This window comes from Phasianus colchicus, chromosome 3, assembly GCF_987193195.1.
Source record: "Phasianus colchicus chromosome 3, bPhaCol1.hap1.1, whole genome shotgun sequence".
Taxonomy (NCBI): Eukaryota; Metazoa; Chordata; class Aves; order Galliformes; family Phasianidae; genus Phasianus; species Phasianus colchicus.
In genome coordinates this window covers 13,668,971-13,683,173 of record NC_143438.1, presented here as the reverse complement: position 1 = coordinate 13,683,173, position 14,203 = coordinate 13,668,971, and the positions used below count along the sequence as shown (strand labels likewise).

The window sequence follows — 14,203 nt, the reverse complement described above, 5'->3', positions numbered from 1 at the left end:
GAAACTCCAGCAGAGTGGATCTCCAGAAGAGACCCCACACCACTGGTAGTCAGCTCTTAAATGGGTCTAGGAGAGGTGCAGCCAGGCTCCACCCCTTCTGGCAGCACAGGTGAATTGCCTTCACCTGTGCTCCCATGGCTGACTCACTGCTCGCCTCAGGTGATCAATCAATCTGCCGTGATTCAGCAGTTCCCATACACATGGTGTTCTAAGATAAATATTTACATCAATTCTCTGCTTCATTGGAATAGAATTCTATATTGGTTGATAGCACAAGTAATTCTGAAAAACATATTTTATGTGAATATAAATTGCGTTTTTGTCTCTGCTCACCTCTTTCTACATGTCTAGAAAGTGCACAGAGAAACACACAAAAGTAGATCCCGTCCCAAACCATCCCACTGTGACAAATGCAGGAACTTATCAGAGGAAGGAGAACACACAGAAGTGCGAAGAATCACACTCAAATCCAATAACAGCACATAGCCGTTAGTGATCTCCTGAATTTTTGAAATGCTTAAGTAATATCATGATCCCTTCCTGATTCCATGAATTTTCAAAACGGAGAACAGCTTAATATGATTACTATCAGACTGGGAGTCTTGGAATAAAGTTTCCAACAGAAGTACCTTTTGTCCCAAAATTATAAAATCTTCATCATGAACAGTGAGCAAAGAAGTCTTAGGTTGTGTACTGAAATGTTTTCATCAAGGCCGAGATTCAGCAAAGTATTTTGAAACATAGGAGCTTCCACTGAGACTCCAAAATGAGGAAAAATAAAGTTTGCCTACAGACCTGGAAACACATCATCACCTGTCACTGTCCAGGGTTCTTGCGTAGGTGGCCATATTCATGCAAGACAAACACACACATCCTGTTCACTGGTGGTCAGTTAATTTCACAGCACTTGGACAAGCAGAGACAGTTGCTTCAGTGGCTACTCAGCATCTCAGTAATGAAAGCCTATTAGCAATTCTATACCATTCTACTCAAACGAGGTCCCCTTTTGCTGCTTAAGGTAAATAGCAGCCCTATACTGCTTCTGCAGTGGCTGGCTTTGCAGCAGACCAGACCACTGCACACTTAAGATCGAATAGAAAATATTAAATGCATCAATGAAGGAATGCTGCCAACGTCAGGGAAAGCTTCACTAAATAGTGATCATGCATGTGGGTAGCATAGAATCATAGAATCATTAAGGCAGGAGAAGACCTCTAGGATTATCTAGTCCAAGAGACAGAGGGAAGCGTGAACTTTTATTGAATGATAAACCTTCACAGTGTATGAGCCTGGGGCTGCATGCCATGGCCAGAGCCACCCAATGGGGCTGTGGTGCAGGTGATTGGTGTGAAACACTGATGCTGAACACACGAGATGTGGGGGAGAATGGAGCGGGCAGCGGTGCCGGGGAAAGCCCAGGAACGTGTGCTGGGGCTGCAGTGCTGCTGGCACACGTGCAGCAGGTGAGGCCGGCGCACGGTGATGACCAAGCAATGGATGGCGACATCGCTGTGGGATGGGTGGTGATGTCCCCCAGTGAAGGTGAGGACAGGCAACACGGCCAAGCCGTGGTTTGTGACATCTCCGTGCGATGCATTGTGACTGCTTGGCCCACGCTGCTTTAACGCGGGCGCGGCAGCCCGGCCCAGCAGTTCGTGCCTGGCCTCCGACCGAGCGTGTGTGCGAGGACTGGAGTGTGGACAGGGCGAGCTTTGGAGCTGGAACGTGCTCTGGGTGCTGCTGGCGCAGCTCTCAGACGCGTCTCAGAGCCACTTGTGTTGTATCCTGACCCTGCTGGCAGCAGGCAGCCGGGACATCGCGGAGAGGCGCGTGCAGCAGCGCAGGTAGGCAGCGTGGCAATGCCTCACGCCGGCAGCCGGGGGGATTCTTGAGGGACCCTCCCCAAGCCAGCCCATGCCCATGGGGTCTCTTGTCCTCTTCCAGAGTGACACCTGCTGTAACAGGATCTCAGCTGGGGAGCACATTGTCATCTCCCGCTCCCCCAGGTCCACCACAACTGGTGGAAGCATGGAGGTGGCATTACATACCCACAGCCCCACAGGCCTGGAGAAGTGGGACGGCATGGCATGCACCGTGCCATGCTGCCACCAGTTTTGTTTCCACTGCACCCAGCCGTGCAATAACAGCAGGCCCCAGTGTCCACTCTGCAAACAGAGCAATCCATCATCCATGCAGTGCGGGCGTACAGCGACTGTGAGGAGCTGGTCCTCAGGACAGCCAAAGTGCCATCCCTTGCCACATATTGAACCAGTCTAGCTTTCTCGTGGCATCTCGTGGCACCAACTAATCACAAGTTGGCTACAAGTTACATGGGCAACAGAAACGTGCAATTTTTATTTCCCTGACAGGAAATAGCAACAGGGACCGGGAGGGTTTGCTGCTGAGGGACCGGGGCAGTGAGTGACCGTGGCCTCTCTCTCTCTCTTTTGCAGTTCATAACACCTTCTGCTTGCTGCAGCACCAGGGGAGCAGCTTCCCGACCTCAGCTCTCCCCAGCCCACCGCACAGCCCAGGGCCATGGACGTGGCATCCAACTGGACCTGCCCCATCTGCGGGCAAATTCGGGAAGATGTCACCTACGTGACCCCCTGCCAACACCAGCTGTGCTACGGCTGTGCCATCTGGTGGGCAAATAAGAAGCCGAGTTGTGCCGTATGCGGGCACGAAATAACAACCATCCGATACTCGGTGAGGTCGGATGACGATTACCTGGAGTGTGCTGTCCCGCAGCCCACAGCGCACTCAGATCAAGGCCTGCAGGACGAGCAGGGGCCTGCAGAGCTGGTGCTCATCCCACCTGAGCACAGCTTCCCAGCCGAGGTCTGGGCTGCATTTTTCAGGGAACATCCGGAAGACCTCGAACCCCTGCTCCAATGGCTGCAGGAGGAGATCCAGCAGGTGTCCAGCGATGACTGGTGGGAAGTCTATGCGGGACAGTGCACCACTGTGAACTTCTTGTGTCAGCATGGGCTGGACGAGGAGGCCTTGGTGCAGGCGCTGCAGCTCATCACCAATGGCGACGTGGTGCCCTTCGTCAGAAGGCTCATCAGCACCGCGGCAGCCCTGTACGGCCCCATGATCCACCACGAGCTGGACCACCAAATCAGCCATGCTGCTGGAGGACGGGAGGACAGCCCTGCAGCCAGCCCCATCACCAGCACCTCCCACCACGAGCCTCTCGCCTCGGGCCCAGGTCGCTCCACCAGCCCCGCAGGGCCCAGCACCGAGGAGCTGCCCGGCGGCTCTACTGGGGGACCCGGGCACCCCAGCACCGCCACCGCGCCCTCAGCGCAGGAGCCGCAGGAGGAGCCAGGGCAGGCGGCGGCAGCGGGCCCCTCCGCCCGGGGCAGGGACCGCTCGCGTGGGGGGCCCCGGCGCCCCCCGAAGAGGAAGGCCAGCAGCAGCCGCCAGGACTCGCCCCCGTCCCGCAAGAGGCGGCCCCGGCGGCGGCGCTAGGCCGGCACCGCACTGCCGTCAGAGCGCGGCTCCGGCGGGCTGGGAGGACAACATCGACCTCTCGGCCTGCTGCTCGCAGACAAAATAAACATCTATTACAATGAAAAATAAAAAGTCTCTGTGTTATTGACAAGGCTGTTGGCGTTGCTTTCCCCCTCTTCTGGTCCTCAGTGAAGGCGTAGAAGTGCAACTTTACTTCCACCACCATGAATCGGCACTCATGGCAGTGCTAACAAAACACGTGAGGGCCCCAATAAGTTGTGAGATGGAGCACAAGTTACTCCAATAATCCCACCATTTAAACTAGTGGGGGGAAGGGCAAATTTCTGCACTGGGGTGGAACAGCTCCTGGCCACAGCACCGCCGGGGCCACCCAGCTGGACAGGACCCAGGAGTCCTGACGGACACTTGGCTGAACCAGCAAGGAGCGCTGCCCGCAAAGGTGAGCGCTGTGCTGGGCTGCACGAGGTGCCAGCGTGCTGCCAGCGTGCAAAGGGCGGTGATCCTGCCCCTCTGCTCAGCTCGAAGGAGGCCGCAGCTGGAGTGCTGGGCCCAGCGATAGGCTCCCCAGCGCAAGGGAGACCTGCCCTTGATCATCTTGTGCATCCTCAGCCCTGGCATGTGCCAACTGACCCTGTCCCAACCACCTAGGTGTTGTTCGGCTTCGTGCTGAGTTTGGAGGGCAGCGGGGCTTGCTGTGAGGAGCAGGGCTTGTCCCCAGTTTCAGAGAGGAGCCAGTCCACCACGCCACGCAGGTGTGACGTTCTCTCCTGCCTCACAACTACTGACCCACCTATCATCAGGTTTGCATGTCATGGTAAGCTTTTGGCTTCACAGTTGTTAAAACAAGGGAACAAACAAAAATCCAGGCACCCCTGCCACACACATTCTCTGTGACACAAGCTGATCTACAGCCATGACTAGAATTGAAAGAACAGATAGTTACACGCGGTCCAAACCTAACCTCAACTATCTCTGCTCCTCCTGCAGCTGTCATCACAAGCACATCGATTCTAGGCTTCTGTCTGCATTTACTTACTTTTTGTTGGACATGATCCGTTTCAGTATTTCGTACTTGTTGTGCACAGAGTATTTGTTTTGGTATTTACTTGGTTTTTTTGAAGTACTCATCAATGAGCTGGACTACTAATCACAGTTACATTTGTTTACTTGCTTGAATAATGAAATTATGGGAAGTTCCTTCATAAATACAAGCAAGTCTGGAATGTTTGGAAGTTGGTTTTTTTCCAAACTATTTGAAGATAAAATAAAAACAAAGCCTTAAAAAAACCCAGACCTCATTGGAAGAAATTTTGATCTCACTGACTTCAGGAGCTCCAGTTTTTCACTCCTACATAATGAGTCTGTCTGTTAATGACATGAAGAAATCTGTTTTCATTATTCTGTTTGAGTCAAAATTTAAAATGCAGCCTCAGTTCCTCTGTCTGAGTGGAGCAGATTAGAAGTGACTTTAATGAGAAGACGACACACACCTTGTACTCAAATTCTGCAAGGCTCAAGGAAAAAACATGAGCAAGGTTGTCACTGGGAAAGCAAGAGCCCATTAGTTGTCACCAGGGTGGGTTGGAGCCTTGTCTCAAAATAACATTAAGCTCTCAAAGCCCTCAAAAATAGAGAAAATCCTGGCCTAGCAGAAAAGATCCCACAGAAGATTCTCACATTAATTCTCCAAGTCCTTGTGAATCAGTACAAACAAAACACCTTTCGCAATTTTCCATGGGAAAGAGATAAAAGGCACAATGAAATAGGCAGCAGCTCTGTGGGCTCAGGGGCTCACTGGGAATGCTGAAGACAGAGGTGCAAGTGCCTACAGCACTGATCGTCACTTGAGCCTCTGACTTACAACAGTGATCTGCAGTCGGTAGCAAAAACATCCCCTAATAAATTAAGGCTGAGGATGGTTAAACATTAGACCCTTTTAATTCTTCACCCCTGCCAAAACTGATACGCACAATCCATCAGCAACTTGCCCTCTTGAAACAGCACATGTGAGTCACTTCTCACCCAACCGGTCAGAAAACACCTACACTGTGGGAGAGGTGAGAGGATGAAGAACTGTTAGCAAGCCCTGAGTCTGGAGGTCTTTTGCTGGTTTAACCTGCTTGCTGCCTGGCTTTGAGGAAGTGGACTTTCAAAAGAGCTGTGGGACCACTGAACTGCCTGGTAGAGTGGCTTCTCTCATGTGAAACAACTACATTATCAGCAAACTTTCTTAACCTCAGTGCTCACATCCTTTTCCACATCATTTATTTTCAGCAGCACAGATCCCTGCAGAACCTGACTTGTAACAACCCATGAACAGAGAACTGACCATTTACAATTGCCTTCTTTGTCCTGTCCTTTAGATATGTGTCCATGCTGTAACCTTTCTTAACCTTACCTTTCCATCAAAAATTCTGATAGGAAACATGGTCAAAAGCCTCCTGGAAATGTAAATAGACTGTATCAGTCAGATCATCACTCTCCATGTGCTTTAACTGCTCAAATGTAAAACATCATTGCAATTTGAAAGCCATTACACAAAGAGGTGATGTGGTCTGTAAATAAACCAAGAACAACTGTCCAACTGCAACTCTTCACAGTCATTTCAGTTGATTCCTGCATAGACTCTTCCCACACAGAAACTGCTCCATGTGACACATAATTCTTGTCACTCCTTTATTTCATGACTACCTTGCTATACCTATTCTGGGAAGAGGCAATCAGAACTCTGAACCGTGTCTAAGGGTGTGGACGCATACCAGATAAAACATGGTTGCAGAAGGGTGCTCTTGCAGTGCTTTAGAAGCCAGTCAATGCAGCCAGCTGTGCAATAGTGGGTGCTGAGACACTTTCAGTGCCTCCTGTGTAGCATGCACTGTGCATGGTACATGTGTGTCGTGGCACATGCCTTTCAAAAACTCAAGGGAGAATTTTTAGACAGTGGTCTGCGATTAATAAGGAAAGAAGAAAAGAAAAAGGACAGTATCAATTTCTTAGAAGTACTGGAAACGTTACAGCAATTTAACTCTAAAAATATATTGCTCTACTGTATCACTAGGGGCTAAATACAGTCCTATCAAAACTGCACTGACTTTGTCAGAGCCAGGCTAGAGCTAGGTAACTTCAGCTCTGTCTCAGACTGGGGAAAAGGCAATGTGCTTTCCTGCTCTATTTAGCCTAGATTTTTATTTTCTTGCAGCTGATCCTCCTATCCCACACATGTTTAGGCAGCATTGGTCTTATTCTCTCATGATTTTTTCCAAAAAATCATAACAATTTTCCTTTATTTTATATTCTATTACAGCAGGTGAAGCATGTTTGCAACATCAGAAAGACACAGATAAACAAGTAGATCCCCATCTGATTTATATTACCGAGAAGCCTCATAGTCTAGAAAAATCAAAATGCCCTTAAGGTACTTTTAAGCCAGGTTTCAAAAACCTAACAGTTTTCAGTAGTTCCCTCTTTGCTTTCAATATTTGATTCCTGGAACAATCTCACTAGAGGTTAGTTGCCTGCTCACAGAGCAACATACCTCCAATAAACAAGTTGCAAAAAGGTTCTGCTGGAAAGGAGCAGCCAATAATAAATACCAAGCATAATTCATACACAATTTCATTTTTTAAAGAAAAATCTTAATATATTAATATATATTCTAAAGCCTAAGAATCTTACATACACAAAAGGAAAGCAAATAATTGAAGCTCGTGGTAATCTGAAGTTTCTGTGCCAGACATTGTCTCGTCATTCTGAGGGGATTCATATACTTAAAAATGAAGCTTGAAGATTTGCGGTGTTTCCTTTTAAATTAGGTGAGTCACTACAAAGACTAACTGAGAGCTGTTCCAGCCTTAGTTACAAAAATCAAGTAAAAAAAGTCTAAAAGAATCCTTGCATACAAATACTGGGGAAGAACAACACTTGCCAATGCCTTCAAAAGCAGTTTCCCAGGATACCTTATTAATTAGTTCCCTGAGCAGCCTGAAATCTGCTCTCCCTACATTCAGGGTTGAAGTTTTGGTGGTAGTTTGCCTCCTAGCAAAGATTTTAAACTCAACTACTTCACAGTCATTATGATCTAGATAGCCACTTCACCAATGTAAACCCTCTCTATTTAAAAGAGGAGCATATTTCCTAGTCAGCTCTCTCTGTATCTGTACCAAGAAGTTATCATCAAAGTATAGGATGAATGTCCTGTACTTGTTTGCATCAGCAAGTTGAAGTCGCCCATAAGGGCAAGGGCAGCTGATCCAGAGGTATCTCTTTAGGTCTTAGTAATAAGCTCTTAGTAATCAGGCTGAGAGAGTTGTGGCTGTTCAGTCTGGAGAAGAGAAGGCTCTGAGGAGACCTCACAGCAGCCTTGCAGTATCTGAAGGGGCCTACAGGAAAGCTGGGGAGGGACTTTTTATAAGGGCATGTAGAGACAGGAAAGGGGAGATGGCTTTAAACTGGAAGAGAGTAGATTTAGACTAGATATCAGGAAGAAATTCTTTACTGTGAGGGTGGTGAGACACTGGAACAGGCTGCCCAGCGAGGCAGTGAATGCCCCTTCCCTGAGGCTTTCCAGGCCAGGCTGGATGAGGCTTTGATCAACCTGGTCTAGTGAGAGGAGTCCCTGCCTGTAGCGGGGGGTTGGAAGTAGATGATCTTAAAGGTCCCTTCCAACACAAACCACTCTATGATTCCATGATTCTTAAAGAATAATTCATTGCTATCATTGTCCTGTCTGGGTAGCCCATAGCAGACTCCTACAACAACATCTCCATTATTTGCTTGTCCTTTAATCCTTACCTAGAGGCTCCCAACCATGCCATCACCAGTTGCCAGCTCTGTACAGCCCAGCCACTTTCTCACACACAACCACCTCCTGACCTCACCTGCCCTGCTTGTCCCTGCTGAAGAACCCAGAACAGTACATAGCAACACACCAGTCACAGGGCTTTGCCCACCAGTTTTCACTGATGTCAGTGATGCTGTAGCTCTGGGACTGAACCAAAGCTTCTGGCTTCTCTCACTTGCTCCTCGTGATGGGTGCATAGGTTTGATAATGTTTGATAACAACATTTCAAAGGTGCTTCACTGTAGCCAGCACCTCCTGAGCCTAACTGAAGGATCTCTCTAGCACATAGTCCTCAAATTTTGTCGTGCCATCCTGTAACTCATCAGGTTCACCATGTGAGCCTGGTTTTATTCCTTTTCCCCACGGAATCTGATTTAAAGTTCTACTGATCAGCCCAGGTAACTCTTGTACAAAAATCCCATGAGAAAAGTACATCCCATTAGATGCCAGCAGGCCTGGTGTTGTGTAGACCATCCCATGATCCAGAAACTCAAAACTGTGTCAGTGATACCAGCCTTGGAGCCACATGCAGATCAGCTGGGTCTGCCTGTTCCTGTCAGTATTGCTTCCTGCTACCAGAAGGCTGTAAGAAAATGCTGCTGCCACCTGACTGACAGGAAGCTTGAGCACACCCTGGGTGGTCAAGGTGGTTCCCCTTCGAGCTCAGTTTGGGTGGCTGCAACTGGAGGGGATGCAGGGCTGACAGGGGGTACAGCTTTCTGCCAAGTGGGTGCCATGACTACAGAAGAAAGCCTGTTTCTTCTCCAGGATTGTGCAGCCAAAGTACTTCACAGCTGTTACTGAATTCTCAATTGCCCTTGATGAAATGAGAATGTTTTTTGCTAGTATCTGACATAGGAAAGAAAACAAGGACTAACCACCTTTTTTCAAAAAGCAGACTGCCACATCTGCAAGTACAATTTACTCCAGTGGGATGTGAAGAGCAAAGGAACTCAATCTAAAGCCCAAGGGAAAGTAAATCCTCTTACTATTCTCTACACTTACAGCTGCTGCTGGGCCACACCTCAACATCCAAGGAGGATCGTGGAAGATCTTCTAACTTAACTACAACAGGAAATTGTGGCTGCATTCAGTAGTAGTCCCACATCTAAGGGGCATCACATTCTACATTTGTGCTCCCTTAGGGGATACGGCCCTCAATGCTGATTGTTGCACAGTACTGCAGCTTCTTCCTCCTCTACCCTCTATGGCATCAGGGAAATTCAATAGTTCTTGTAGAACTGGTAGGCCAAAGGTATCTAAACATCACAGTCTCTCCCTGTAAAATCAACTGTACAACATAATATCTTGACAGCTGTTGGACAGTAGTGGGATCAATTAGACCAGATAATGCTTTAGCTTTAGATTAAAAGGTAGATTACAGAAAGATTACAGACAAATACCTGCTTAGGGTATTGTCCACCGATCATCCCTCTGTACAGTGTCCTGGGCAGGGTGCTGAGCCCAGAATTAACCTCTCAGCATTGACTCCAGAGCTGGGAACATTCAGTGTGAGGGATTGCTCCTCCCTGCTGCTCCCCATGGAGCCTGCAGCCACAGGCAGCCACAGTGCCATCAGACCCACATCCCATCAGAGTGCCGGTCCCTACACAGCTCCTAATGCACGTGAGACACAGAAAAGAAAGGGCCTCTGAGCAGCTACCTGGCAGTTAACCACAGTACAAACAAAAAGGAAGGAAATCCAGTTTTCCATTAAAAAAAAGCTCTTGAGAACCAACAAAGAAATGTTAATTTCTGTCTTTTTTTGCCCAGGGCTCACTGGTAAATTACTACTAATACTGAAAGGTTTTCAACCACACAATTGTTAGAGATTTAGCCATCTTACTTCCTGTCTTTAGCCACGGACGTAATGCAAAGCTCCAAAGAAGCTGAAAAACAAAAACAAAGAGCATTAAAGAAACCCAGAAACAAAACGCTGTCAAATGATTTTCGTAATGTCTGGCATAGCAACAGAAAGCCAAAAGTGCATGACTTCCCCACAGTTCTGAGATATGACTGAATTAATTTTTGCTTTATTTCATTGCTATGCCATCTCAGAACTTCTGGACTGTAGTTTCAGTACAGCCTTCTTTATAACACTTTATAGGGACAACCAAGAAACACCTGTCCTCAAATTACATTAAACTTAATTTGTCATCTCAGCATGACTGCCCTAGGCCTCCAAATTACTATAGGTGTCAACAGCCCTTCCATTCAGAGCTGCCAGAGCATTAAACACCCGTGACTGTTTCCATTCTAGTCAATCCAGAATCAGTTGATAACAGGGATGCACTAGGCACGTGCCAGTTCCATCGCCATCATCATCATTATTTATTAGAATTATTATTTATTGTTATTTAGAGCAGTAGCAGGTAGACTCAGCATTTTGTGGAGATTTACTGAAAAGAAGCTGTTTGTTTGTCTAACAAAGTATAGAAAACTGCTTTCAGGCCCAAGGAGGAAACTTCAGCCTTGAAGTGACCATGCTACCACCAAAGTTGTTCTGCTTCTCCACACACTGCCATTTCCCACCTCTCTTTCCAAAGAGACACTTTACAGAAAGCTGCCATGTATGGGTGTCTCTTGTGGACGAACATGCTGGCCAGCAGAATTATAGAACAGAATCATAGATCATTAAGGTTGGAAAGACCTCTAAGATCATCAGTCCAACTGCCAATCCATCACAAGCATGCCCACTAACCATGTCTCTCAGTGTCACATCTGCACATCTCTTGAACTTGTCCAGGTCCGTTTCTAATAGGCAGCTTTCCAGTCACTCTGCACCAAGCCTGTAACGATGTATGGGGTTGTTGTGATCAAAGTGCAAGACACAGCACTTGGTCCTGCTGAACAATTGGCCTCAGTCCATCAATCCAGCCTATTCAGATCCCTCTGCAGGGCTTTCCTACCCTTAGGCAGATCAACCTCCCTCCCAGCTTGGTCAGATCATCCATAAAGATATTTAAGGAGAAACAGAAGGCACGAGTCAGACTGCCTCTTTCTCTGAAAGGGCAAACAAGGATGCACCAGTGATTTAAAAAAATCAGATTCCTTGACAACCACCATAGAGAGGAATAAAGGTTGATTTCTGTACTTGCAGAGGGCTAGAGTTCCAGGATATGCCAGCATTACACACCATTGTAAAAACTCAAAGGTTTTACAATACTAAAGGGAGTATGATTATTTTGTTTGCAAGAGAGGCATAGGACTGATACAAACATAGCCTCAGAAGTCCTTCCCAGGAACCTTATCAAGGAAACTCACTATGGGCTTTAGCACAGAATTAAACAATGCCACCCTGGCCATTGTGTTTCTTTTTGATCTACAATAGTCTTGGCCCTCAGCTTCCACCAGGAAACAGAAACAGGCTACTGGATTCCTTACTGGACACTTCATCAAATTTCTAGAGCTTGACCTCCAGCTGTAGAAAGACCCCCCCCCCCTTAAACATAAGCTAGCTGTGGGCTGCTGTTACCTCCCATATGGACTTGCTGCTGCTGTTCTGTTAGTGCCGAGCCCTGAACTCTGCGGCACCCACTCAGCACTGCGAAGAGTGCAAGAATTCCCTAGAATGGGAAAGGCAGTTATTCATGATTTAGGGTTGGTCTTATGTAAAGATGCTACATTAGCCATTTCTATTTTAGAACAGCTTTCCTAATGAAAATAATAGAATGCATTAAGAAGTTGTGCAGTCTTCCTTGCTGTTAGTATAACAAACAAGTTTGACAGAAGCGGGCTGACCTCTGCAGAGCTGAATGGACTGGATGCTTTGTGCCTGTCCTTCTAGGTTATATATTTCTGCAGCTGCGTCACGTTTCCTCCGCGCTACGCTGCCTTTTAAGCACCGACGCCGCAGCAAAGAAAGGCGTTTCTCCACCGTCTGCGTTATCAGCCACATCCCTGCCTCTCCAGGCCCGCGCCCGAAGCGCCGCGCCGCCGCTTCCCGTCGCAGGGTGTGTGACTTTCGCGCAGTCCCGCTTACCCTGCGCAAGAGCCGACGGAGGAGCGACAGCCGCAGCCCGAGCCGCTTCCTCCACTTCCGAGCAGGCGCAGCGGCGGGGCGCGGCGAGACCTCCGCCGCCGGGCCGCGGGGCTCGGCAGGGGCCGGCGAGGCGGCAGGACGGAGCCCGCAGCCACGGTAAGGCTCGACGGAGCGGGGCAGAGCGGGCCGGGCAGCCGGCTGCCCCGCCGAAACCGAAAGTCCCGCGCCGCCCCCATCTTGCGGCGACGCCGGCTCGCGGCTCCCGGGCCGGCCTCGGTGCCCGCCGGGCTGACAGCCCCGGGAGAGGAAGAGGAGAGAAGAGAAGAGGCGAGGCGAGGCGCGGCGTGCGGCACGCGGGAACGGTGAGAGAGCGGGGAGGCGGCACGAGCGGGGCCGGCGGGCAGGAAGCCGCCGGGAGGAGCCGGAGGAGGACGCGCTGCCGGCCAACGAGAAGTAGGCCGGAGCCAAAGCCCGGGTCCTGACAGACAGGCTGTCCGTGTTGTCCCGCGGAGGGATGCACGTCTTTGTGAGCGTTTATAAAGCGACGGTGATACGGCTGTACTGCTGCAAAGCGTCCCGCAGACCCTCACTGCTCTCCCCTTCCCATCTCCCTCTGCTCTTCTACCAGAGCACTCAGCGTATCCCTACTGTCTGCTTCCTTTAGTTTGGCTTCTCTGTGCATTCCCATGGACTCCCCTTCCTAGACTGCCCATGCAATGCGTATTTATCTTCGCTGTTTCCAAAAGTAAAGAAGTAAATGCTCCTCAGTGAAAAAAACACCATAGAGAAAAAGAAAAAAAAAATAGCAGAATAGAAAGGTTTAGGTTGAGTGGGTTATGAGAGCTACAGTGATAGAACTGTGAGGCACTAACAGGATTTGAAACATCTGCACATGCATAATTTTGTTCTCCGCTGCTGCAGCCCTTCCATCTTTCTCCCCCATTTGCCCATATCAGTGATACCAGTTCCAGTTTGTTATTCTCCATTCTTCACTGCTAACTAAGTGACCAAGAGCTTTAGGTAGCTACAGACTCGGCCCCTTGCTTTGATTGTGTCTGGCAATGCCTCCCAAGAAGTCACCTGCTCCAAGTAGCATTAGACCTAAAGGCCTGTAGTTACAGGTTGACTTTCTTCATCTTACCACATATTAATACAGCCAGCAGTGCTCCTTAACCATGCATGCCACACAAGGCCTACGTCAGATCGGTATCAAACCAGTGGAATGGAGCGAGCTGCTTTCCAATGCCAGTTACACCCATATGGCTGGTGAGCAGGGCACGGTTCTAGGGAGTTTGTGCTGCTCTCAGGAGTCAGAGGGGAGAACATAACCAGGGGGTTAAAAAGAAAACTGCCACAGAACCACATATTATACTTCTGCTGCTCTCCAAAGAAAAGCCAAGAATGCTGGTGGATAAAGAGATCCCTCTCTTTTAGCAACCGTTGTTCAAAGATTTCATAGTACGTATGCACAGTTGTTAAATATCAATCATCTCTAATACAGATGTTCAGAGTAGTATGTTGGAAATAATGTGTTTTGTAATCGACCAACTATACTGGTGAGGGTGACTTTATAGGATACAAACTGCCTGCAAGAAGTAGAATTGGCCTGTGTAAGGCTAGGCTGAGCTGACCCACAAAACGTCTTTTCTCTCAATCACAGACACTTAATGTATGTATTGATGTATCACAGGTGCTAAGGGTACGTCTGAATCACCATGTATCTCAAAAAGAAGTAAGCTCTGCATGGACCTGAGCCCTCCTCCTTGATTTCTGCACTATCTGACACTTCCAGGTAACAACAGTCAGTATCTTGTTAGGTAGCATACTGAAATAAGTAGTCTTTAAATAATACACATCTACATATGTAATTTGTGTTCAGAAGAGCAGTACGTGCAATTCTT

General features: G+C 48.4%; 3 protein-coding genes across 9 annotated transcripts in view; 2 read left to right on the top strand and 1 right to left on the bottom strand.

Annotated features, from left to right (window-relative positions):
* Positions 1–2,538: 2,538 nt before the first annotated feature.
* On the top strand, positions 2,539–3,652 carry LOC116226412 (uncharacterized). The gene has a single exon (XM_090137004.1). It carries the CDS (start codon positions 2,539–2,541, stop codon positions 3,475–3,477), a length of 939 nt encoding a protein of 312 aa, XP_089993130.1. The 3' UTR covers positions 3,478–3,652.
* On the bottom strand, positions 3,652–12,990 carry LOC149918412 (uncharacterized). Its single transcript, XM_090138290.1, has 3 exons — positions 12,928–12,990; positions 12,062–12,824; positions 3,652–11,109 (listed from the first exon to the last, which is right to left on the bottom strand). The coding sequence occupies exons 1-3, from the start codon at positions 12,988–12,990 to the stop codon at positions 11,075–11,077; spliced, it is 861 nt and encodes a 286-aa protein (XP_089994416.1). The 3' UTR covers positions 3,652–11,074.
* Positions 12,327–14,203, top strand: part of RIPK1 (receptor interacting serine/threonine kinase 1) — a 24,357-nt gene continuing 22,480 nt past the window's right edge. The window contains exons 1-2 of one of the 7 annotated variants that reach the window (XM_031589294.2): positions 12,327–12,458; positions 13,993–14,094. The gene's annotated coding sequence lies outside the window, so the exon portion shown is untranslated. Of the gene's footprint in view, positions 12,459–12,486; positions 14,095–14,203 lie in introns of those variants that run through there. The other 6 variants (XM_090137000.1, XM_090137001.1, XM_090137002.1 and 3 more) reach the window with 6 other exon arrangements.

Bases quoted from the DNA above. Each gene is read 5' to 3' on its own strand.
- LOC116226412 (XM_090137004.1), top strand. From the start codon at position 2,539: ATGGACGTGGCATCCAACTGGACCTGCCCCATCTGCGGGCAAATTCGG.
- LOC149918412 (XM_090138290.1), bottom strand. From the start codon at position 12,990: ATGGGAATGCACAGAGAAGCCAAACTAAAGGAAGCAGACAGTAGGGAT. The intron at 12,825-12,927 runs GTAGAAGAGCAG...ACGCTCACAAAG, and splicing joins GGGATACGCTGAGTGCTCTG to ACGTGCATCCCTCCGCGGGA. The intron at 11,110-12,061 runs GTCAGCCCGCTT...ACATCGTTACAG, and splicing joins GTCCATTCAGCTCTGCAGAG to GCTTGGTGCAGAGTGACTGG.